At 34.9% G+C, this 27830-nt stretch overlaps 1 protein-coding gene across 4 annotated transcripts; it reads right to left on the minus strand.

Moving 5' to 3' along the window:
* Window positions 1–4916: 4916 nt before the first annotated feature.
* Window positions 4917–27541, minus strand: LOC149785837 (solute carrier family 52, riboflavin transporter, member 3-B-like). Of its 4 annotated transcripts, none has more exons than XR_016425464.1 (4): window positions 27364–27541; window positions 19209–20465; window positions 11159–11551; window positions 4917–8322 (listed from the first exon to the last, which is right to left on the minus strand). XR_016425464.1 is itself a non-coding variant. In XM_089979797.1 (4 exons), the coding sequence occupies exons 3-4, from the start codon at window positions 20439–20441 to the stop codon at window positions 11354–11356; spliced, it is 1431 nt and encodes a 476-aa protein (XP_089835923.1). In that variant the 5' UTR covers window positions 20442–20465; window positions 26080–26196; window positions 26778–26884; the 3' UTR covers window positions 4917–11353. The 4 variants fall into 4 exon arrangements, 3 of the variants coding, with proteins under 3 accessions (XP_089835923.1, XP_089835921.1, XP_089835922.1); XM_089979797.1 differs by lacking the exon at window positions 27364–27541 and adding exons at window positions 26080–26196; window positions 26778–26884 and having other exon boundaries at window positions 4917–11551; XM_089979795.1 differs by having other exon boundaries at window positions 4917–11551.
* Window positions 27542–27830: the final 289 nt, after the last annotated feature.

Below are 27830 nucleotides of genomic sequence, written 5' to 3' on the forward strand. Positions count from 1 at the left end.
GACAGTTGCAAGCAATCCACAAAGTTTGGTCCAGGTCTATGATATAGATTAGGACAGTTGCAAGCAATCCGCAAAGTTTGGTCCAGGTCTATGATATAGAATAGGACAGTTGCAAGCAATCCACAAAATTTGGTCCAGGTCTATGATATAGAATAGGACAGTTGCAAGCAATCCACAAAATTTGGTCCAGGTCTATGATATAGATTAGGACAGTTGCAAGCAATCCACAAAGTTTGGTCCAGGTCTATGATATAGATTAGGACAGTTGCAAGCAATCCACAAAGTTTGGTCCAGGTCTATGATATAGATTAGGACAGTTGCAAGCAATCCACAAAGTTTATTCCAGGTATACGATATAGATTAGGACAGTTGCAAGCAATCCACAAAGTTTGGTCCAGGTCTATGATATAAATTAGGACAGTTGCAAGCAATCCACAAAATTTGGTCCAGGTCTATGATATAGATTAGGACAGTTGCAAGCAATCCACAAAGTTTGGTCCAGATCTATGATATAGATTAGGACAGTTGCAAGCAATCCACAAAATTTGGTCCAGGTCTATGATATAGATTAGGACAATTGCAAGCAATCCACAAAATTTGGTCCAGGTCTATGATATAGAATAGGACAGTTGCAAGCAATCCACAAAGTTTAGTAAAGGTCTTTGATATAGAATAGGACAGTTGCAAGCAATCCACAAAATTTGGTCCAGGTCTATGATATAGATTAGGACAGTTGCAAGCAATCCACAAAGTTTGGTCCAGGTCTATGATATAGATTAGGACAGTTGCAAGCAATCCACAAAGTTTGGTTCAGGTCTATGATATAGATTAGGACAGTTGCAAGCAATCCACAAAGTTTATTCCAGATATACAATATAGATTAGGACAGTTGCAAGCAATCCACAAAGTCTGGTCCAGGTCTATGATATAAATTAGGACAGTTGCAAGCAATCCACAAAATTTGGTCCAGGTCTGTGATATAGAATAGGACAGTTGCAAGCAATCCACAAAATTTGGTCCAGGTCTATGATATAGATTAGGACAGTTGCAAGCAATCCACAAAATTTGGTCCAGATCTATGATATAGATTAGGATAGTTGCAAGCAATCCACAAAGTTTGGTCCAGGTCTATGATATAGATTAGGACAGTTGCAAGCAATCCACAAAATTTGGTCCAGGTCTATGATATAAATTAGGACAGATGCAAGCAACCCACAAAGTTTGGTCCAGGTATATGATAATGAACTAATGTTTTGTACATAGACCATTTGTTTCTTTCAGTTATAAATTTGTCCCAGACATGTGATATAAAAATCAATGTCATCATAAGGAAACCATTTTCCTCCTCCAGTCATAATGACCTCGACATTTTACCTTGTGATCCATAAATCGACAGGTTTATTCTTTACCCCAAGTGCAAGGTATCCAAAAGTTTGGCAAATGTGTGTGCTGATGAATTAAAATAATCATGAAGAAAAGGAAATGTAATCTGACAGACAGCATGATAGATAATCTACTCTGCATGTACTTTTAACATAGCTTTAACAATTTGAGTCGTTTTGCTACAATGTCTGCAGTGTGGCAGTTTATAGTGATGTCCAGCACTAGGGCATCATGCTGCACCCAGCCACATTATCCTGACACCAGACTGACCAGTCCTAACTTTATTTTGTAGTCTTTGTTTAGACTCAGCCAGGGTTTGAACCTGTTACCTACCACAACCATGGCAGATGCTCTAACCACTTTGGCCATCAGAGTGGTCTAAAAGATATACAATAAAAAAAATTAACACATACAGACTGAATGAAAGATAAATGTGAAATCAATAAATATACATAGAAAGAATGATACAAATATGAGATCAATAAATATACAGATACCGACTGAATGAAAGATATAGAAAAATAGATAAGAGGAAAAAAGTCCAAGTTACTTGTAGGTAGATTGGTTGTTTGAACACACACACACACACACACACATTTTATGATCATGGTTAACACATACAAACATACTGGAAGACATATTCATAGTTAAGGTTAAATCATACAAACATACTGACAGTTCAATATTCACAGTCGTGGCTAAGACACACAAACACACTGAGAGATCAATATACATAGTCGTGGCTAAGACACAAACATAATGACATATCAATATTCACAGTCGTGGCTGAGACACAAACATACTGAGAGATCAATATACATAGTTGTGGCTAATACACAAACATAATGACAGATCAATATTCACAGTCATAGCTAAGACACACAAACAAACTGACAGATCAATATTTATAGTTGTGGCTAAGACACAAACATACTGACAGATCAATATTCACAGTCGTGGCTAAGACACACAAACATACTGACAGATCAATATTCATAGACGTGGCTAAGACACACAAACACACTGACAGATCAATATTCATAGTTGTGGCTAAGACACACAAACATACTGAGAGATCAATATACATAGTCGTGGCTAATACACAAACATACTGATAGATCAATATTCACAGTCGTGGCTAAGACACACAAACATACTGAGAGATCAATATACATAGTTGTGGCTAATAAACAAACACACTGACAGATCAATATTTATAGTTGTGGCTAAGACACAAACATACTGACAGATCAATATTCACACACAAACATACTGAGAGATCAATATACATAATCGTTACTAATACACAAACAAACTGATAGATCAATATACATAGTTGTGGCTAATAAACAAACACACTGACAGATCAATATTCATAGTTGTGGCTAAGACACACAAACAAATTAATAGATCAATATTTATAGTCATGGCTAATACACAAACTAATAGATCAATATTCACAGTCGTGGCTAAGACACAAACATACTGATAGATCAATATTCACAGTCAAGGCTAAGACACACAAACATACTGAGAGATCAATATACAGAGTTGTGGCTAATACACAAACATACTGGCTGATCAATATTCACAGTCATGGCTAAGACACACAAACAAACTGACAAGATCAATATTTATAGTCATGGCTAAGACACAAACATACTGACAGATCAATATTCACAGTCATGGCTAAGATACACAAACATACTTATAGATCAATATTCATAGATGTGGCTAGGACACAAACACACTGACAGATCAATATTCATAGTTGTGGCTAAGATACAAACATACTGAGAGATCAATATACATAGTCATTGCTAATACACAAACTAATAGATCAATATTTATAATCGTGGCTAATACACAAACATACTGATAGATCAATATTCACAGTCATGGCTAAGACAAACATACTGAGAGATCAATATACATAGTCGTGGCTAAGACACACAAACATAGTGAGAGATCAATATACATAGTCGTCGCTAATACACAAACATACTGATAGATCAATATTCACAGTCGTGGCTAATACACAAACATACTGAGAGATCAATATACACAGTTGTGGCTAAGACACAAACATACTGAGAGATCAATATACATAGTCGTCGCTAATACACAAACATACTGACAGATCAATTCACAGTCGTGGCTAAGACACACAAGCATAATGAGAGATCAATATACATAGTCGTCGCTAATACACAAACTTACTGACAGATCAATATTCACAGTCGTGGCTAAGACACAAACATACTGAGAGATCAATATTTATAGTTGTGGCTAAGACACACAAACACACTGACAGATCAATATCCACAGTCGTGGCTAAGACACACAAACATACTGATAGACCAATATTCATTGACGAGGCTAAGACACACAAACACACTGACAGATCAATATTCACAGTTGTGGCTAAGACACACATACATACTGAGAGATCAATATATACAGTCGTGGCTAATACACAAACATACTGATAGATCAATATTCACAGTTGTGGCTAAGACACACAAACACACAGATCAATATTCATAGCTATGGCTAAGACACACAAACTGATAGATCAATATTTATAGTTGTGGCTAAGACACACAAACACACTGACAGATCAATATCCACAGTCGTGGCTAAGACACACAAACATACTGATAGACCAATATTCATAGACGAGGCTAAGACACACAAACACACTGACAGATCAATATTCACAGTCGTGGCAAAGAAACAAACATACTGACAGATCAATATTCACAGTCATGGCTAAGACACACAAACACACTGACAGATCACTATTCATAGTTGTGGCTAAGACACACAAACACACTGACAGATCAATATTCACAGTCGTGGCTAAGACACACAAACACACTGACAGATCAATATTCATAGTTGTGGCTAAGACACAAACATACTGACAGATCAATATTCATAGTTGTGGCTAAGACACACAAACACACTGACAGATCACTATTCATAGTTGTGGCTAAGACACACAAACACACTGACAGATCAATATTCATAGTTGTGGCTAAGACACAAACACACTGACAGATCAATATTCATAGTTGTGGCTAAGACACACAAATGTACTGACAGATCAATATTCATAGTTGTGGCTAAGACACACAAACATGTTAACAGATAGATGGATATTCAGAGTCAAGACTATAATGAAAGACAAGTTTTGTCAACACTTAACTTCGAACAATTTAAAACATTACCTGTTATGAAACAATAAATCTGACTCCATGTTGAGTGTGATATTTCCCTAGTTTAATCCAAGATTATGACAGTCCCAGTAGAGTTGAAAGCAAGTCCCTGTCTAGCCAAAACAATTTTTTCACACCCCTTTCTTTTACTTTAAACCCTGGGACAAAACAGTGATTTTATATTATATCAGCAAACATCAAAGGACAGCAGTTTTCGTTGCATTCAAGCTTTATTCATACTTGTTCTTGTATTCTTTAACAAGGAATGCTTTTTTACTTGAAATATGTAAAAAGACAACAAAACAAAACAAGTTATTCATTTTTCTTTCCATATTGTTTATTTTGGAATGTTTTATGGTTTTGTATAGACAAAAATAATCAATATGCAATAATAATTGTGTAATACAAGCCAAGCAAAAATGTTAAATCATATTAAACCTTTGTGTCGGATCTACTTCAAAAGCTACAAATACAAGCTACCAACAAAACTGCAATATTGACAAAGGCACAAAAGGGCATCCAAAAATGAATATAATGCCTGAATACATAGCTTACATGTCAATTTATCATCTCACATGTGATAATGTCACTGTGGTCTTATTAACAAATAGCCAGACTTTGACCTCTAACCATGTAAATACCCCATTCCTCAGTTAAAATTAACATGTACAAAATCTAAAAGCAATCCATGATTGAAAACATATGATATCATCCCTTTGTACAGCTCTAAAATTGTTTCCCCAAAATACCAAACATTGACATTGATCTTTGATCCTTGGCTTCATTTCCAAAGATCCTCCAGGTATTCTACTGAATATAGTTTAAACCCTAATTCCTATTCAGAGACATTTGACACAACTTTATTTCCAAAACAAACTCTGACAAAATGGCCACAATGACCTTGACCTTTACATGAGAAGCAGTATCATATATACATTGGAAATTTCTGCACCATGTCTGACAAAAATTCATCAATGGCAATAAAAGATAGTACTGCCTGCTCCAAAGACTTAACACACTGACCTTGCACCAACAAGATAAACAAGTGCTCCCTGACTATGACCACTGACCTTCCATGACCAAGATAAACAAATGCTCCCTGACAATGACCACTGACCTCTTTGGCCTTCAATCTGTAGGGATGTTCCTTGACCACTGATGTATGATTGGTTAAAGTCTGATGGTGATCGAATGATACAACAAACTTCCCTTAAAAAGGTCTTTTGTAAAAAGTTTTATGTTGGATGAATAGAAGGATGGACCATGAACAGATGGACATTGTGACTGCTCTGTAAGAACATTTTTGCCATTCATCACAGACAAGACAAATAAAACTGAACAAGTGAAAAATATTAAATCAAATGACCCTGACATCTTTAGATGATCTGATTTTGTGCCCAACAAGTTGTATCCATGAATTAAGTTGCATGACTTAAACATTACCATCAGTACACAATAAACTGTGGTAAATGAAAAATTCTGGAATGCATGAAATATAGGTCACACTGACCTGCTTTTAGTAACTTGGTGCTGTAAACATCAATATGTATCCACATACCAAACAATGTAACTACATGGCCAACATTACCTGAGAAACTGTCCACATTACTGAAGTATAAGCAAAGTTAAAAAACAAAACAGAAAAACTTTAACATTGAGGTTAACCTCACACATAATGTGTTTTCATTGTGTAAAACATTAACATTGAGGTTAACTTCACACATAAGGTGTTTTCACTGTGTAAAACATTAACATTGAGGTTAACTTCACACATAAGGTGTTTTCACTGTGTAAAACTTTAACATTGAGGTTAACCTCACACATAATGTGTTTTCACTGAGTAAAACTTTAACATTGAGGTAGCTTCCCACATAATGTATTTTCACTGCATAAAACATTAACACTGAGATTAACTTCACACATAATGTGTTTCCACTGTGTAAAACTTTAACACGGAAGATAGCTTCACACATAATGTATTTTCACTTTGTAAAACTTTAACATTGAGATTAACTTCACACATAATGTGTTTTCACTGTGTAAAACTTTAACATTGAGATCAACTTCACACATAATGAGTTTCCACTGTGTAAAACTTTAACACTGAGATCAACTTCACACATAATGTGTTTCCACTGTGTAAAACTTTAACACTGAGGTTAACTTCATATGCAATGTGTTTTCACCATGTAAGATGTTAACATCAAAGATAACCTCACACATAATATGTTATCATGGTGTAAAACATTAACATCAAGATTAACTTTGCACTCAATGTGTTATCACTGTATATAAAAGGAAAATCTTCACCAAATGGGATGACCGGTGAACTATATTGATGAAAAAAGATAGCCACATACTGAACCTATATTCCAGCTCTAAAGAATGTGGATAAAAATGGTAGTGAAATAAAAAGAAAGAAAAAACACAGAGGTTGCGAACAGATGCTTGGGCAGACACATGTGCCAAATCAATGTCAAGCTTCCAAAATCTAGGGTATGGACAGATGTTTGGATGAACATGGATGCCAAAGCTATGTCAAGCTTCCACCAACGTAAGGTCAACAAAAATGAAGCAAGCATCTTTTGGAATGTCACAGTTAAAGACACAAATTGTAAAAATGAAAGAAAAATATAAGAACTAAAAGGCCAAAAAGCAAAACATGAGTCCCAACTGGGAGCTTCCAAATCTAGGATGTGGATGGATGTTTGGATGAAAATGCATGCCAAAGCTATGTCAAGCTTCCACCAACATGAGGTCCAAAAAATATGAAGTAAGCATCTTTTGGAATGTCACAGTTAAAGACACAAATTATAAAAAAGAAAGAGAAAAATATAAGAACTGAAAAGCCAAAAAGCAAAACATGAGTCCCAACTGGGAGCTTCCAAATCTAGGATGTGGATGGATGTTTGGATGAAAATGCATGCCAAAGCTATGTCAAGCTTCCACCAACATGAGGTCCAAAAAATATGAAGTAAGCATCTTTTGGAATGTCACAGTTAAAGACACAAATTATAAAAAAGAAAGAGAAAAATATAAGAACTGAAAAGCCAAAAAGCAAAACATGAGTCCCAACTGGGAGCTTCCAAATCTAGGATGTGGATGGATGTTTGGATGAACAGGCATGCCAAAGCTATGTCAAGCTTCCACCAACATGAGGTCCAAAAAATATGAAGTAAGCATCTTTTGGAATGTCACAGTTAAAGACACAAATTATAAAAAAGAAAGAGAAAAATATAAGAACTGAAAAGCCAAAAAGCAAAACATGAGTCCCAACTGGGAGCTTCCAAATCTAGGATGTGGATGGATGTTTGGATGAACAGGCATGCCAAAGCTATGTCAAGCTTCCACCAACATGAGGTCCAAAAAATATGAAGTAAGCATCTTTTGGAATGTCACAGTTAAAGTCACAAATTATAAAAAAAAGAAAGAGAAAAATATAAGAACTGAAAAGCCAAAAAGCAAAACATGAGTCCCAACTGGGTCTCAGATTGCTTACCTAGTTGGTATTTCCCAAACAGCCAAACTAGAGACAAGAAATCTGGCTTGGTAGGATGCTGTCTCTTGAAATTCTGTCCAATGCTGTCGATTGCATGTTTGAACACAATTCTTGCAAGATTTATCTTTTATTTTAATCTTCATCAATACTTGACTTCACATCAACATTATTTGTCAAGCATTTGTGCCAGGACTCTTTCTGTCTGAAGTTGCTCACAATCTGTTCAGTAGATAAAGTAGATGAAATGCTTTTAATCAGTTTCTAGTAAAAGTGGCCAGATCTGAGAGTAAGTTGGCATCATTTGTATAAATGGCATCATTTGTATCAATCTGAAGTACCTTCAAACAAGGACTCTTAAATATGATCAAACCCTACTGAACAGTTTTTCTAATGTTAGCAAAGTAACCATATCATTTGTGTGAAATTGGAAAATCTTCAAATTTGGTCAAAGTCCATCAATGTTTTTTTTTTTAGCAGAAGTCCCCAAAAGGTTTATTTGATGCTTGCTATAAGGGTAATCATTATTTGATGCCAGATTGGAGGAATCTGTATAAACTGGAAACACTCCTTGTGAGGATAACTTTTATCAAATTCTGTTTACTGGTTGTTCAGAAGAATTTGCTTATATTTTTTTCTTCTATTTTTGGTAATGGCAGCCATATTTGATTGTGAATCAGCACCATGTGTATATACTTGAAAGCCCTTCATGTCAGAATGACCTCTGCGAAGTTTGTTTGAAACTGGTCATGTGGTTCCTGAGAAGTTAAAAATAGCAAATGCTGGTGGATGCATGACAGATGACCGAGAGAAGTCCATATCATACTGATATTCTAAGTGAATTTAATGAATTCAACTTGATGCTCACCAACACTTCTCAAACGTATCATGTATATCAAAAACTGAATAACTTCCTTATGAAATTATTGAAATGAAACTGACAGAGAATGATAACTCTTGTAGGACTATTCCATCATTAAGCCAAATTATGAATACACATATACAGCCTTCATCATAACCTTATTTGGCCCTAATACTCATGGATGATAACTCTCATTAGGATTTTTGAAAATGATTGTTGTTGTTGTTTTAGGGTTTAATGCCAATTTTCAGCACTAAATAGGCTATACGTGGTGGCCAGTATAACTGGTGGAGGAAAACCCTGGAAAACCCCGGGTTGAACCACCAACCCATGAGAAGCTACTGGCAGGCTTTTTCATGTACCCATGTTAGCTGAGCCTGAGACTTGAACCCACACAGACAGAGGTGAGATGGCAGTGATCCGGAATGCTGAGTGCTTTATAGACCACTTGTCCACTCAGGGCCCCTTTTGAAAATGAAAGTCCCAAGCCGCAATTTCCAAAAAGTCAGTCCAGTGTAATAAAAACCTTTAACCAGAATAAGAAAACTGACAGTCCACAACCTGAAACAGGTCCTGGAAGCAGGGACTTGCACAAGAGAATGGGTTGTGTTGGTGCAGCTCAAGAATACTTTGGAGATTATATCCTGCTGAGGGAGTTATATTTACTAGTTGGTACAATGTGATACATTTACCAGTTGGTACAATGTGATACATTTACCAGTTGGTACAATGTGATACATTTACCAGTTGGTACAATGTGATACATTTACCAGTTGGCACAATGTGATACATTTACTAGTTGTCACCCAAAACAATTTTTATACAGGAAATTGAGTCTACTAAACTTATTAAGAGAAATCTGAACAATTCAATTTCTCTTACTGTAATAATTCTTAAATGACTTGGAAAATTTAACATTCAAAGATTTCTCTACATCTCATTCACCACAGTCCCGGTGTTGTTAAGTGCATTGCTAATGGAGTCTTGTGCATGACTCGCTTTTAGAGACATGTTGGTGCCAATGGCATGATTCTGCTGAAGGTCCCAAACAGAAATAGAGAGTACATCTGGACTGAGCAATGCAACATTTTTCTATGATGGAAAACTATTTGGATTTAGGTTTTCCACGGTCACAAAGGCTTTTAAAGTAGCATAATTTGAATATGGTAGAGACCATGAAAAATGGACAATGATTTGTGATATCTATTTCCCCCGTACACTAAAAAACTACCCAAGGTGGGCTTAAAAGCAGTAGACAGTAAATGGTACCTATTTTTCATTATGAACAGTCAGACAAAAGTTTTGTGTTTTTGATTGGTATGAAAAATAAAAATATCTTACTTTCATGTCCCAAATAGGGTTCCTGCATAGAAAATCCCTAGCATGAACTGACAAAAATGGAATTTCCAGGATTAGTTGTAGAACCGTGCCACAGGCTGAAATGAAGATTTTGACAAATTGGTCTTTCTTTTTTTTGAAGAGGCCAGTATGGACATGAATGGAGGAAAAATCATGAATCAGCTAGCAACAGTGAGTGTACAACTTTGCATAATGAAAAATTCTTGGATAAAGCTGTTACAAGTAGAACCACATGGTAAAGGTGTGTGCAAGTACCAATGAAAAACATTTTCTCTATGAAGGAATATTAATAATGACTTAAAACCACCAATGATTTCGGGACAAAATTACTATTCAGTTTTGAAGAGAAAGATTTTGATAATAAAACACATAACATAAAATATGGATCATTGTAAAAAAAAAAAACAGAAAAAATTGTTATGGATGTCTGAATACATAAAAGGTTTACTAAATAAAAACATTCACTTGATTTAAAGGCTTATTCATTCTTTTTAACACAGCTGTAATATAGGCAGGTACACACAATCTCTCTCTCTCATATTACAAATGTATACTGCCTGTTACATTTTAAATTTGAGACTTTAACCTTGACCTTCTTTTATGTCTGCAGAATGTGTACTGTCAACAACACATGTCATTTAATGATGATGTCAGCTTGTTCCAATGATGAAACTGCAGATGCTGAACTTCTCTACATTAACGATGAAGCACATTTAATGGTTTGGACATGTCTTAATGATTTTGAGTTTACAGTACACATTCCTAAAACTTAAATCAAACTGTAGCTTACAAGTGAAAATGTAGGTTAAACTCGAAATGAAACTAACATTCACTTACCTGCTCAAAATAACTGAGCTGTTGTGTTGTCAAACTGGAAGAGTATATTTATTATACTGTACCATGCTGAAATGAACTTTAATGGGTGTTTCAGTTTAAATGTGTCTGATTCTATAATCTCTATTATCTCAGAGACTGTGTCCTTCAATTTTGCCTCCATGTTGGAAATGTGAAAATAATCACAGATTTTTACACTTATGTACATGGGTACTTCTGCTGGAAAAGTGCATAAACATTGACAATGACGAACATTACTGCTGCACCTATGGCTGACCCAACCTGTGTCACTGCTCCGCACCAAAGGAGAGCTTTTCTTCCTTCGAATCTAAAGAGTGTGGCAATGGCGACCTTGACAAATGTCAAAAGAAGATAAATAACTACCCAAGCTGCAACCTGAAGAAAAAACAAACATATGCATCCATAAATTTAAAATATTCACATGTGAGCACAACATGTAAGACTAAAAGATATCTGATTCACATTTATAAAATAGTCATGAATTTCATGGATCTATTACTTGGGAATAAGTGGGGAAATGGTGCTGATTTCTGGTAAAGCTTTTGTAATTTTCATTTCAGAAAATTTACTTCCTTTGCAATATGAATTTCCTCTGACCTTCTTCAACCCGTATTAGAAATTGCTGCTATAACAATCCAAATATTTAGATCAGGGTGGAAATGTTTAGATGAAACTTGGACTGCCTCTTTTAATGTAAAGACTTCTCTTGAATAGCCAGAATGGTTTTATTTAATGGCTGGCTAGTTCATTTTAAGAATATATTATGCAATTCATATTTATGTACTGGAAGAGGTATTGACTGTAATTAGCATGTAATTTCATGATAATTAAATTTTTAAAAATCCATAATGTAACAGGGCTAAGCAATTATTTGTTTAACCAATTGTTTTCTTTTTAAACCACCTGTCCTGCAGATTGTATTATTGTCTGTGTAAATCTGCATCATAGAAAATACCAACAGTTATTATTGCTTTTTGTTTAAAGTACATTTCTTTTAATATTCAGATATTTCAATTGTACAGATCAAAATTTTTAATGTAGACATTCTATCCCCTTTATCCGCAGCTAGTGAGGAGGCAAATGGTTTAAGAAAAATTACAAATTAAGAACAGTATGCAGTACTCCCTCATTAAAACAGTCCATAGGTGACATAGAGTACACTGCCTTATAGTGAAGTACATGATAGAGTACTCCCTCATTATAACACTGTCCATAGGCAGCATAGAGTATACTGCCATAAAGTGAAATACGTAAGTATCCCTCATTATAACACTCCCCATGGGTGCCATAGAGTACACTGCCTTATAGTGAATTACATGATACAGTACTCCCTCATTATAACACTGTCCATTGGCATCACAGAGAACAGTGCCTTATAGTGAGACTAAAATGAATCATGCATATCAAAGGCTGCTGAAATTTTCATTAGATAATGAGATCATTTTAAATCAATCAATTCTGAATAATTTGGGAGGCAGAGCCTAAAACCATACTCTAAGTTCTAGATTTTGAAAATTAATGTCCAGCTGAGCTCTACTTCCTGCACTGTTATCCAATACGGTGCAAGTGTACTTTCACCGTGACAAGATCAGCAACACTAAAGTAGTAGTTCACCCAGAAAATAAATTTTAAACACATTTTATTACTGAATAAATTATAACTTCAGCACCATCCTAAAATTAATTGACCAAAATGAATACATTTATGTATCACTGTGTGCGTGTTTGTGTTTGTGTATGTGAGAGAGAGAGAGAGAGAATAGAGATGCATTAAGTATTCAAAAGGCAAAATATAATAAAATACAGCACTCTGATCTTTTACAAAATCTGAAAAAATAGATCACAATCTGCGAGTTTGAAGGGGTGAACAAAAAGAATTTTAATACATATTGCAAGTTTTAAAAAAAATTCTGTTCTGCTCAAAAACAAATTACTAATAATGATTCCGTACATATGTGCACCAGTAACAAAAAAAAATGTCCTTAAAAACTGATACACATTTAGTATCCCACAAAATTAATTTCCAATTCTCACCAACACTGTTATTAAAATAAATACCATTATAACCAACTACCTGCCAGTGTATGTTAACAAATTCCATTAAAACCAACAACTGCATGCATGTGTATGTAAATAAATCCCATTGAAACCAATAACTGCCAGTGTGTGTGTGTATGTTAACTAATACCATTAAAACCAACTACTGCCTGCCTGTGTATGTAAACAAATCCCATTAAAACCAACAACTGCCTGTCTGTGTATGTAAACAAATCCCATTAAAACCAACAACTGCCTGTCTGTGTATGTTAACAAATCCCATTAAAACCCATTATGTAACTTGTGATATGCTTCACACATTATTTGTGTGCTTTACTGCAGATTTCAACAGCTTGCAAAGTCTTCACTACATTACTCTTTCTATCCAATACATGTGTAAATTCTTCACTCCATTCTCTTTCTCTCCATGTGTAAAATCCATGCTATTGTGGAAGTTACTGGTAAATGGGCTTACTCTAATGTGTTAGTTTGCAAGGTATTGGATGGAATCTGTCTTTCATCAGCAATTGCTGTGACAGCAAAAACTGACATTGACATTTGATGTGACAATTATTTAGACCTTTGCACAGTATTCAAGGTCTAAATGGCTGGTACCCTACAATCTTCCTATGATTTGATTGATAAATTATGTTTTAATGTATTTTATTTTACATCTGACATGCCAACAATGACTAAAAAATTATGGTATTTTGTTATGTACAATTTTATTTCACTTCATCCAAACTTGAATGTGACTTTTTTTGTGATGTGATACATTTCCTTGCACTTATTTTCCAAGGTAATAGTATGTCTTTTTATCTATAACTTTTTGTCATATGACATTCTTCTTGTTTCCCAATCAAGGAGTTTAAAGCAATCATGTGATATTCTTCCTGTTTCCTGATCAAAGTCATATGGACAGCGTTCTTTTGCATACCAGGCCCAGCAACGTGGAATGAATTGCCCACTGAACTTAGACACGAAGACAGAGTGATCACATTCAAGAGGGCTCTCAAAACTCACTTATTTCGACTGCAAGAACAAACTTAAAGACCTAATAATGTTTCCTACCTGAAATATTCTAAGCATGTTTTTTATTTTTTAATGTTTTTCTAATTTCATGGTGTTTGTTTTTGTAATAATATTATTATATGTTTTTTATCTTATAGGTGTTGTCTAATGTTGTAAAGCGCTTAGAGCTTCTAAAGATTAGGCGCTATACAAAGTCCTCATTATTATTATTATTATTATTATTATCAATTAACTTAAGCTGTCATGAGTTTAGGGTCTATCCTTGTCAGAATCAGTATAATACTTTGACTCAGTTATTTAAGGTACGAGACCAACAGATGAGCTACGGGAGCCTCCCTGCAGTGTCAAGAGACCTCTTCATCTTTACCAGCACATGAGGCTGAGATAAATATGACAGAAGGTAAGCATACTGAGTGTTGACCAATAACCGGAGTTCTGATCTGTACAAATGTTGGTGCATTTTTTGAGTAATAAGTCAGCTAACAACTAATGTACTGAATAACTTGTGTTGGATGTACTTGGTCTTCGGGATTGGCCATTTCAATTGGGAAGGGGGAGTCAGAAAATATTTCTGCCTCGAAAATAGCTTATAAAATATTCTTGCTCTGATTTTTAGCAATAACATATATTATATCAATTAAATTACACCTATATTATCAATTAAATTACACCTATATTATCACTTAAATTACACCTATATTATCAATTAAATTACATATATCTATTAAATCATACCTATTATATCAATTAAATCACATATATCTATTAAATCATACCTATTATATCAATTAAATCACACATATTATATCAATTAAATTACAACTATTATACCAATTAAATTACACCTATATTATCAATTAAATTACACCTATTATATCAATTAAATTACACCTATTATATCAATTAAATAACACCTCTTATATCAATCAAATTACACCTCTTATATCAATTAAATTACACCTATTACATGTATATCAATTAAATTACACCTATTATACCAATTAAATTACACCTATATTATCAATTAAATTACATATATCTATTAAATCATACCTATTATATCAATTAAATCACATATATCTATTAAATCATACCTATTATATCAATTAAATCACACATATTATATCAATTAAATTACAACTATTATACCAATTAAATTACACCTATTATACCAATTAAATTACACCTATTATATCAATTAAATAACACCTCTTATATCAATTAAATTACACCTCTTATATCAATTAAATTACACCTATTACATGTATATCAATTAAATTACACCTATTATACCAATTAAATTACACCTATATTATCAATTAAATTACACCTATTATATCAATTAAATTACACCTATTATATCAATTAAATAACACCTCTTATATCAATCAAATTACACCTCTTATATCAATTAAATTACACCTATTACATGTATATCAATTAAATTACACCTATTATATCAATTAAATTACACCTATTATACCAACTAAATTACACCTATTATATCAATTAAATTACACCTATTATATCAATTAAATTACACACAATATATCAATTAAATTGCACGTTTTATACCAATTACACGTATTATACCAATTAAATTACACCTATATTATCAATTAAATTATACCTATTATATCTATTAAATTACACCTATTAATTCTATTAAATTACACCTATTATATCAATTAAATTACACATATTATATCAATTAAATTGCACATTTTATACCAATTACACGTATTATACCAATTAAATTACACCTATATTATCAATTAAATTATACCTATTATATCTATTAAATTACACCTATTAAATCTATTAAATTACACCTATTATATCAATTAAATTACATGTATTATATAAATTAAATTACACATATTATACCAGTTAAATTACACATATATTATCAATTAAATTACACCTATTATATCTATTAAATTACACATATTATATCAATTAAATTACACGTATTATATCAATTAAATTACACATATTATGTCAATTAAATTACACCTATTATATCAATTAAATTGCTAAAAACAAATGATCTTCAGGAAGAAGGAAAACAAAATACTAGCTTGAAAGCAAATTCCACCAACCCCAGTGACCAGAAAATATAATAGTCAATGGAGAAAATGCTGGCACATCTTTTTTCCCTTTTTTCATGTAATATGACTGACATTTCTTTACAGGTGCCAATTATAGAAACTATGTACCACCTAATGAAGACAAAATGGCTGCCACTAAAATGAGCCTAGATTAGTTCAGATCAAATTACACTAACTTTAGCAGTTATTAAAAAAGGTAATAAGTTAATGGGCAATCATGCAAAGTAACTAATGCAGTGATAAATATAGGGGTACTGAGGCTCAAAAGTGTGCATCAAACAGCTTTTATGATTAAAACAGGCAAAAGAAACCTTAAAATATTGACCTGTGACCTTGAACTTATGGACAAAACCTGAATTGTGCACTGTAACACATCTTTGAATGATAATATATAAGTGTATCTCGTATCTCGCTTCAGCAATTTATCTTAAATTGTTGTTAAGTCATACAGCAGAAAGTCAAATGTGATTTGAACCTATAATAAGGACCTATAGTTCTGACACTGAAGACTGGACTCCCAACATGTTAGGTGACATACCTTTTAGTGATGATACACAGCTATCCAAATTTCACAACCTCACCTCAAATGGCTCAAAAATTAATGAGTGGAAAGGAAATTATAACACTTTTACATTTTGAGGGAAATTCATTTTTAATCTCTAAGAAATTCTATAATTTAGAAATTTCAGTGTTTCTTTAAGTCTGGACCATCATTAATTTTTCTGGACCTATTCGGTCTCAAGTCTCCATGTATCAATTTTGTGTACATACTAATTTAGGAATCTATGGTACTACCTTCTGTCTAGGTCAACATTTTTTCAATTTTTTCCTTTTTGTCAGTCTTCTCCAAGTCCATGAGTTTCAGAACTTTGGTACTACTTTCAGTCATGGGCAACATTTTAAAGGGTTTTTTTTGTGTGGAATTTTTCAATCTCTGCTAAAACCCAATGGTACTAATTTTAGTCTAGGGCAACATTTTAAAGTTTTTTTTGTGTGGAATTTTTTAATTTCTCCTAAAACCCAATGAATTACAGAACTTTGGTACTACATTTAGTCTAGGCAACATTTTAAAGTTCTTTTTGTGTGGAATTTTTCAATTTCTGCTAAAACCCAATGAATTACAGAATTTTGGTACTACTTTTAGTGTAGGGCAACATTTTAAAGTTCTTTTTGTGTGGAATTTTTCAATCTCTGCTAAAACACAATGAATTACAGAACTTAGGAACTACATTAGTCTAGGCAACATTTTAAAGTTCTTTTTGTGTGGAATTTTTCAATCTCTGCTAAAATCCAATGAATTAAAGAATTTTGGTACTACTTTTAGTTTGGATCACCATCTTCACAGGGTTCTTTTTCAATCGCTGCTACGTCAGTGAGAGTTTGGAAGTTTAGTACTACTTTTTGTCTAAGTCAATCTAACGTTTTGGATTTTTCAAGTTTCCAGTAAAGGCTATTATAGTTTGAAAGTACGGTGCTTTTTAGAGTCACAGACATTATGATCCAATGTTCTGGAATATTTCTAGCCTTCACTAAAAGTCATGATGGATTCTGAAGTTTAGTACATGTACTACTTTTACTATCAGCCATTATAATCAAATCTTTGGGTTTTATTTCCTCTTCTGACCTCTCCTTAGATCCTTTACAGGTTAGGAAGTTTAATAGTACTTTTAGTCTTGTCCAATTTAGTATTATTATGAGTTGGTTCCCTTGATTAAAGATGCATATATCATTGTATAAATATATGCAAACTAACTCGGACCTCCAACATGATCTGGCGTGTAAGTAATGCTTTATATATAAATCTCAGTTACATATCAATATATCTTTTGATATGGCATGTTCATGGTATAGTGTGGTGTGTTCAATAGTAGAAAACAGAGTATTTGTCTCTTCACACTGTGTGCTTTTACAGTGTGGGGTGTTGGATAGTTGATGATGTGGTCTTAGTCACTACACATCATGTCAATGATACAATGTGGAAATTTTGGTCAATACATACGACTTGTTGGATAGCACATGACAGGGGTATTGGTCACAGCACACAGCATAATGATGAGTGTTGAATAGTACAGGTGTGTGTTGGATTGTAGATAAAAAATTTAACACTAACATTCCTGTTGTGCCCCAAGTTACATTTTTCCATGTTAAATTCCCTTTGTACCCCATACAATTTAAATATGGAAAAAGGAATATCACTAAAACTTAACAATGGATTTCCTGTTGTGCCCCCATGTGCCACACCAATATAAACCTATGGACATTTTTAGCATATGATTTTCCATTTCTCTACATACCACACCATTGTAAACCAATGGATATTTTTAACATGAATTTCCCATTATGCCCCAAAGTACCAATATTAACCAACTGAGCAATGTTAATTCCTCTTGTGCCCCATAGTGCCTCCTGTCTGTTAATGTATGGACAATTTTAACACAGAATTTACCATATAGACTCATAGTGACTCGTATTGAGGTCAACTCTAAAAATGTTACCATGTAACCCATTTAAGTTCTGCCAATTCTAACAAAGTTGCAACTACTACAGTGTTAATCATATGGACCACTTTAACATGGGATTTCCTGCTGTGCCTTCAAGTACTGCATCAATGAAACCTATGGCATAAAGTTAATTCCCCTTATGTCCCAAATCTCTACATACAACTTCTTCCAAGGGTATGAAGTTTTATCCTGCAATCTCAAATTGCATTCAAGTTTCAGGGCAGCAAAGAAAGCAGGACCAACCAATAGATGGAAGCATAAATCATGCATGACACCAAAAATTTCTGCAAAGTAATTGAAAAAAAAACTATAAAGAGCACTATGGTATATTCTTTTCACATGCAAAACTTACTGCAAGAATTGATCCTTCAACTGTCCCAACAAGGGGAGGATCAGGACTGTAGGCAGCAAGACTGATAATGTACACAGATATCACTGTACCAAGAACACTCAGCATTCCAAGCAGTGTCGCAGACTTTACTGGTACCAAAAAGGCCACAAAACATGCAACTGGATTTGCAATGTTCCCCAATGTGACAGCCAAGTGATATGAATCGGTGCCATATGGAATCTCGGCATATGACTGTATTGATGGCAGGATGCCATTGGTAAGTGCATTGATCCATCCTACCAGAACAAGAAAATATGCATACTCTTTCCTTGACATCTGTGTCATCCCATAATCATTAATTGCTCTATAACTATCTTGGTTTATTTCTAGTTTTCGTATCTTAAATCCTTTTCGTATATATGTTCGTTCATCTGGCACACTGGATGGGTCTATAAACCGTTGAGTGCTGTTACCTTCTCGACCCTCAAGCTCATAGCTACTGTTTGTGAAAATATCACTTGAAACCTCCTTTTCTGAAACTTCTTGAATCTGAACATGTTCTCTTTTGCAGCAAGGGAGATAATTCAACAAAACAAATGCTGTTCCACTCGATACCATCATAGCAAATAAGAAAAAGAAGAAATCTTGAACTGTAAAGTTTGGATGCAGGTACTGAGCTTGAAGAAGATATTCTGACTGGTTTGATGTTGCGTTTGGAACACTTACATTAATGCATTCCAACTGTCCAACACTTTGCCCAAAAGCAACAAGACTTGGAAGCAGTCCACTGAAACCTTCCCCAATGAAATATGCCGTCATATACTGAGGCTTAAACATGGCCATGAAAGGCAAGAAAACAACTGATGAAGTACAATCCACTAGTGCAAGGAAAAACTGGAGAATCAATAAGGCAGTGCTATGTACCGACCCAAATATGTGGCTTGTCTCCTTCCAAAAGAACGCCAGCAGCATACAAGCAGCTGCTCCAACAACAATGATGATGTACACCACTGTCTTTTCTTGCACTTTCTGCGGAGCAAGCACACTGGCAATGGTAAAGAGAAGGGGACCAATGTTGGCTATCTGAATGATGATTGTCATATAGGATGGCAGGTTCCAACCCTCAGGCAGTTGATCTACCAGGATGGGAAGCTCCACCCATAGTCCGTTCACAGCAATCCACGACCCAATGCCAAAAATACAAACGATGAAGTAAACCAAAATGCTGACATCTCTACAACACTGACAGGCCATGACTTTGCTTGGTCGAGTTCTTACCTACAATATAAATATAAATTATGTCTTAAATAAAAGAAAATATTTTAATAGCCACCAAGCTATATAAAGAAAGGCTTCGTCAACTCTTGGATTGTCTAAAGCCTTTCTCTTTGTTAATTTTCTTTGCGTTTCCTCAGTGTCCTCCACCAATGTTTTCAGAAGACCGGATGATCATGAAATTTAATTTAAAAACATTAAAAGGTATAACAATCGGAACAATATGAAAATGTTGATACACTTAATTATTACTGAGAAAACGTCATGGGCAACCAAGTCCAAATGATAGTGATGTAAGCCTTATAACCAGTGTCTGGCATTTCATTTCACCAACAGTCACTTAGGCTCCAAGCACTTCCCCAGAAATTAAGTAACTGTAACATGATACAAGACAATGTATCAGATATGTCTGTCATATTACCGATGTGTAATACACATTTTTGATACACTGTTGAGCATCAATCATATAACCTACTTATACAATGATTTCAAGATTTTTCCCCATGGGATTTTTAGCAAAATACTTGAGGGGAGGGTACTGCTGGATGTTCAGAAGGTTCATATTGTTATATATATTTGATTTCATTATATCTCATTTAATAAATATTTATTTCAATTTAATAGTTTGTCAGTTTTAAATTTTTTTATTTTTCATTACATGATATTGTAATATAAATTTATTCACTAAAGATGATACTTTTTTCAAAAAATAGTTTGACAATGACTGTTAGTTTATAAACACCAGGTGTTGATCTAGATCCTGACCTTGGTTCAAAATTTGTAGCAACCACATAAACAAATTCTAGTTTTATTTAAAAATGATTGGTTATTGTAGAGGTCATGATGGCACTAAGTGTTTAAGATGTAAACAATTTTTTTATAATTTTTTTTTATTTCTTAGAGTAAAATGATTGGTTTTCATCAGGGTCACACGGATGTACATTACCTTTAAGAAAGTACCTAATTTCTATAAGCTTCTGGAACATGACCCCTTGTTTACGGTTTTGGAGATGATATAACCTCTGTTTTGGAGAGTTATTCTCAGTAGAAGCTGGGGTGTAACACTGGAAGTTGTATGTTGTGCTGTTTGGAGTTATTTAAAATTACTTGGATTCAAAAGGTTTGATTCTTTTTTCCTGGAAAATACATGTGCTCACGTGTGATTCTTAATCAAAGACTGTTCTTTTATAAAAATTTATACATTTTTCCAAAATCGGAGTGATAATTCTTGTTTCTACAAGGAACTAGACTTCAAAACTACAGGCTACAGCATACGTCATTGTCTTCCATGGCTTGGATTATTCTTGGATTTTACTCTATAAAACCTAAGTTCATATTTTTTTCTTCTTCATTTTTACAGAATTTTTCCAGGGAAATAAATGATTTTACTTTTTTCAAAGCTTGTTGTTTTCACTTCTTCTTGTGTTACTGTTTATTCAAGCCTAAACATGTGACATAAGAATATATGTATATGGTAGTTTTTCTTTTAATCTGAAGGTTTTTGACAAAAGCAGTTCAGTTGGTGCAAATTTTCATGTCTTGAACCTTGAAATACGTGAAAAAAGGGTTCACAAGTCCAAAGGTTCTTGGGTCCAAACGTATTCTGAAAATGGGCTCATTGGTTCAAACATTCATTTTGAGCCAATGAAGCTTCAGACTAACACATCTTCAGAACACTGAACCCTAGCATGTAATGAAATAAAATAAAATAAAACCAACAAACAACGCAAATTAAATATACAAAACAGCAATAGTCAAGCACCAAGACCAACAAATAATACCAGCAAATGTGATTTACAGTATTCACAATGGAGTGGTTTACTGCATAGTTCCCATTTACCAAGGATTAAACCATTGCAGTCATTGCATCTTAAAGCCTTTGAAATCTCTCTCTCTCTCATCTTTAAAAAATCTGTACAACACATTTAAACGAAATAGCTATTTATTCTTTTCTGTAAAGTTAGAACACTCCATTAGTTTCGTAGTATGACACCAGGATTAGATGTGTTCATAAACGCTTTCAAAATAATATCCACATCAGCCTGTTCATTCGTCACCATTATACATACCATGGTATTTGTTTAATATAAAAGGAAACATCTCCACTCTGACTGTGCTTGTGAATTGGTATATCTGATTTATAGTCAATCTGCGATTGTAAGCTGTTACATAAGAAGTTCTTGCCGACATGTGTATTGAATATCAATTACAGTGGTTTAAATGCAAACCCAGATGCACCCCTAGTGTGCCAAAAAGACAAGAAGATCAAGATGTTCAAACTAAAGTAAGTCTCCCGTATCTGGAATTGACATCAATAGCACATCATCAGATTTACTTTCATTTTTCATACAAAACCAACTCGAGGTTTGACGTTTCCTCAATTACTAAAAATAATATTATTTTCCGCGACCGTGAGTCAATCTAGCAATATCCGGATCAGTAATATATCAAAGGTTGTGATCACGCACGCATTGATGCATATCATTCATGGACTCGCACTTTCACTCGCCACATCCACGGGCAATCTCAGAAATGTGTACTGAATAGTATCATAACAGCGGTTTTGTTGATTATTGATCTAGGTTGAAGTCTTTTTTTGCTGGAGCACCTGCTCGTAACTTTCACCCGTGGGCATAATATTGGACAAAGTCATGTGGAGTAGAAAGCTTTAATCTAGAACAGTCCAAGTGTACAAAACCCTTATTATCGTACTACTTTCCCTCTTTTGGACTAATTACCAATGAACCGCCAAAAGAGTGAATATTTTCTTTCATACCACAAAACTTTCAGAACGGTCATCTTCGCTAGCCAAGGTTCCGATGTAGATAGGGTTATCGGAACCTTGGCTAGCGAAGATGCAGACCGGTGAACGCTCGGATTATCGAAATGTAACCCAATTAGGAAGGTCCTCCTAAGTACACGTTATGTACAGTTCATCAACTGATTCTGACGAAGATGAGTATATTATTCGATTCTTGTAAGAATTACACAGGAGGCCTAAATTGGAACACAGTTACTTTTACTAGCATTAAGGCTTTATTCAAAGGAAGACCATTCTAGCAGTCAGTCAAGATAAAGTGGACAACGGTTATATTATGATAATATGCGATGAATCTTTGATTCTAAGACCCTGTATTATGATAAACTTTGCAACGGGTGCCGGTTGACGAGGGAAGCGTCAATCCATTGTGATACGATTGCTTACATTTCTGGGGCAATGTGGATATGTGAGAAAGCTTGCCGGTAGCTTCTCGTGGGTCGGTGGTTCTTTCCGGGGTTTTCCCGGGTTCTTCCTCCACCATTAATACTGGCCGCCATGTATAACCTATCTTGTGCTGAAAAATGGCGTTAAACCCTATAACAACAACAACATTTCTGGGGTGCAAGAGGCGACCAGGTTCGAACTAACTGTAAAGTGGAGGTAAAGAACTCTGAAGATAGTAAATGATGCTGCTTTGCTTCCACCTACCATTCCGCGACTGTTTATGTATAATCAACAAATCATCTACCTTTGTCCCGAAATGGCCATGGGAGGTAGGGTTAATAACACAACCTTTTGCAACTAAAATGAGACTGTCTGGAAAAAGAATGTGTTAGTTACATACTCACTTTACAAAAGAGGTTAACTGGAAGAGCTAAAGTGTACGTCACCCTCCTCCAGAGTTCACGGCCTCTACGTTGTTACATGCTGCTCCTTAACTAACGTCACGCGTGAAAGGCAGCAATATATATATTTGTTACACCGTACATGCATGAAAGATGACAGAGAGCAGGCCTTCAATTTAACACAACTTTCTTGGATACCAGGAGGACTATTAGAATGAGAAATTTATTACTTCTGCCTAATTGTCACTACTCCTGTCTATAAACACTGGTGACACCAAAGTTTTCTAGCCATCGGACATCAGAAATTATGAAAAATACTAGTCCGAAAGGAAGAGTTATAGTGTTGGGCTAGCGGACTACTATTGATTTCGAACCCTGGGAGAGGGCTATTTCTTTAGTACAGTGCTCACATTAAATAAGACCAAGATTTTACGTCTTATAAATCCGGTGACCAAGTGGATAGAGCGTCCGCCTCGGATGCAGGAAGTAGTGGGTTCGATCCCCGGCCGAGTCATACCAAAGGCTTACAAAAATGGTACTAACAGCTGCCTCGCTTGGCGCTCAGCATTAAGAGGTTAGTGTTAGCACTGCAGATATCGTAGTGATATGACTGAAAAAAATGTTAAAGCTACGTTAAAAATCCAAATCACACACACACGTCTTGTAAATTCATTACAGAGTTTATTTATATATTGTGCATCAATCAAATTAGCAAATCTATTTCGAAATCACCTGACAAAACGAAAAGCGGTAATTGAGAGTAGATAGTTCCTGGTTTTGTATAACTCTTGTTTCCTCGGCATGATACTGTCAGTGATGTGTCGAATGTCCCATAAATAAACTAATCAAACCAAACCAAACTTGGGTTGACGAGTCAAGATGCATATTCCAAAGTCGATCAATAATAGGAGTGAGTATTGCACGCGTATCCTATCTGATAAATGAAATATCTAAGCTATGTAAGTACACTGTCGATAACACGTTGGCCTTATGAATTACATCATCACAGACACGTCACGATTATCTGATATGATTCCAAAACTTTAATCTTTCTGTGTAAACAAAACATTACTCTCTCTCTCTCTCTCTCTCTCTCTCTCTCTCTGTGAATATTTTTAATGTATGTTGTTCCCTTTTCATGTTTTTTGTTGTATCCACTGGGGGGTCTTTTTTATATAACTTACTTTTTGTAGTCGGAAATGTGAGAAAAATAGTCTTTCATTTTGTATCAGTGATGGATAGGAAAATTCACGATCGGGATCAGAATTTTCCGTCAGACATCTTGTAAAGTATCGTGTCCAGCGCAAAATTCTGACCTTCGGATGGAATTTTCCTATCCTACCCCGATGCGTATGAAGGATAATATTAAACGGTCAACAGGTCACCGTTTTATTATCCGGTCTGCGGGTTCTGAGTGGTCAAGTAAAGTGCAGCACAGACCAGCATTTTAGCACGACTCGGGCAATGCGGGGCCTCCAGTATGCAGACACCTAATGGCAAAACAAATGTTGTTTGAAAACGATGCATTGACATCACAGCTGACATGTATAAAGTAAATTGGGCAAATATATACAGGCTTGTTAGTGACAAACTCAGCTGCATGAGAACCCCAAACCATCGCCCGCTGCAAGACACATTGCCCAAGACACTATCGAATACATGAAAGCGTTTTTACTAAGATACTAACAAGTATAATAAATGCACTTAGGGACCGACCATATCATTTTATGTGGGTTGGGGACTTTGAATTTTCGGCCCCAACATTTCTTGCCGCCAAATAGATTGTAAAATAAAAAATGAAATAAAAAAGATTGTCTTGAGAAAAAGTCCTGGTTCAAACACAAACAAAAATGACCCCCCTCCGCCTGAAAATTTAGTTTGTTGGTCCCTAGGATAATTATATAAGTCTACAAGCCACACCAATGCAACACAGTACTCTTGATTATTTCTACGCAAAGCACAAATTGAATTTCCAAACCATACTCCGTAAAATCGAAAAAGACAAAAGTACACTATTGCGGTCAAGTCGAAGATTCCTCTGAACTTTCCACCCAGTTTTAGACGCTGTGGCTCGTTACAAAGAAAATTTGGCGTATCCGTCCTTGAATCAAGGAATGGGGGTTCTACCCTGTAAGAGAGAGAGAGAGAGAGAGAGAGAGAGAGAGAGAGAGAGTGTGTGATTTAGATTTTTAACGTAGCTTTAACAATATTTCAGTCATATCGCTACCATATCTGCAGTGTGACAGTTTATAGTGATGTCTTCTAGCACTAGGGCATCATACCGCAGACATGTAGCATGATGTCCCACCCAGTCACATTATCCTGACACCAGGCCGACTAGTCCTAACACTGACCTCTTAATGCTGAGCGCCAAGCGAGGCAGCTGTTAGTACCATTTTTGTAAGTCTTTGGTATGACTCGGCCGGCATTCGAACCCGCAACCTCCCGCATCCGAGGCAGACGCTCTAACCACTAGGCCACCGGTACGAGAGAGAGAGAGAGAGAGAGAGAGAGATTTGACCTTACAAATCCAGTGAATGAATCTGCGACACAGCAGTAAACCAGAACTTATACATACGCAATAAATAAATACATCTGAACAAGTCCCGAGTACACCATCCTTTTCCTGGTCCATTATGTAATTTAACATACAAATTTGACTACCTAAAGGAGAATTAGGACTAATGAGAACTTATGTTAGATATGTACCATTTAACGAAAGCAATCCTTTTCCAGTATTTGTCAGTCACATTTCAACAAGGCACGTGATGTTTTCGAATTATCGTTCTACTTAAATGGCAGTATTCGTGCACAGGTTCATGTCAGTGCACGTGGTTACATAAAAAGAATAATTTCGACTGCTCCGATATTGTCTCCAGTATGCTAATCCTGCATAATAATAATATACTAGAGCCAGTCTTTAAACGGTGAATATATAAACAATCGTGAGCAAATAATAGTTCCCAGAATAAATAAAATGTGCATAGCTATCTTGTCGTTACAATTGGAACATCCTCTTCCTTTTCTGTCGCTTATTAGTAAAAACATATGACTGGCCATTGAGAACTGCCATCGAGCCCGTGATTTTCGTTGCGTCATAATAACTTCACTGACGTCTCAATGATTCAAGCGTATGTCTACGTGGTTCTTCGTATATGCGCATTTACTCAGATTGAATTAGACATTAAAATTTAATACTATTGTAGTTTTTGTAAAAGTCATACAGGTCATATAGGTATTCAGAACCGACTATCTCAGTAATGGGTGTAATTTGTTCGAATTTGATTGCACATACCTTTAATTCGCAGTTATTCGCTTTATGTTGGATCCGCATACATCCATATTCCTTTTGGAAGGTCATTATTTACACGTCAAGATAAATACTTACTACAAAATCAATGATAAGTAATGAGGACATTTTTGAACGAGGTTAACCTAAAGGTGTGTTCCATTACAAACCTTACTTAATGTCGCGCGCCGTGATACCACAGTGAAAGCAGCGCATGTAGAAAATGAATTCGTACAACACTGTAATTTGTTACGATAAACCCAGATCAGTGCCTGGCTACCGTTGTAAAAGTCCGTAGCGATCAATAATTTTCACTTTGAAACAGTCGCTACTGAACGACTACATAACCCGTATGACTTGAATTCTAATGTATAATCACTAAGCTATTGAACTAGAACTATTTCTTTAAAAATATTTTCGCTGTAAAGTTGCAGGAATAACATCATATATTAGACCTGTAGGTATTTCATTGG

Source organism: Sinohyriopsis cumingii, chromosome 13, assembly GCF_028554795.1.
Source record: "Sinohyriopsis cumingii isolate HCF-2022 chromosome 13, ASM2855479v2, whole genome shotgun sequence".
Classification (NCBI taxonomy): Eukaryota; Metazoa; Mollusca; class Bivalvia; order Unionida; family Unionidae; genus Sinohyriopsis; species Sinohyriopsis cumingii.

Bases quoted from the DNA above. Each gene is read 5' to 3' on its own strand.
- LOC149785837 (XM_089979795.1), bottom strand. From the start codon at position 27,429: ATGACCTTCCAAAAGGAATATGGATGTATGCGGATCCAACATAAAGCG. The intron at 20,466-27,363 runs GTATGTGCAATC...TTTATATTGTAG, and splicing joins CGAATAACTGCGAATTAAAG to GTAAGAACTCGACCAAGCAA. The intron at 11,552-19,208 runs GTAAGTTTTGCA...TTTTTTCTTCAG, and splicing joins TTGAAGGATCAATTCTTGCA to GTTGCAGCTTGGGTAGTTAT.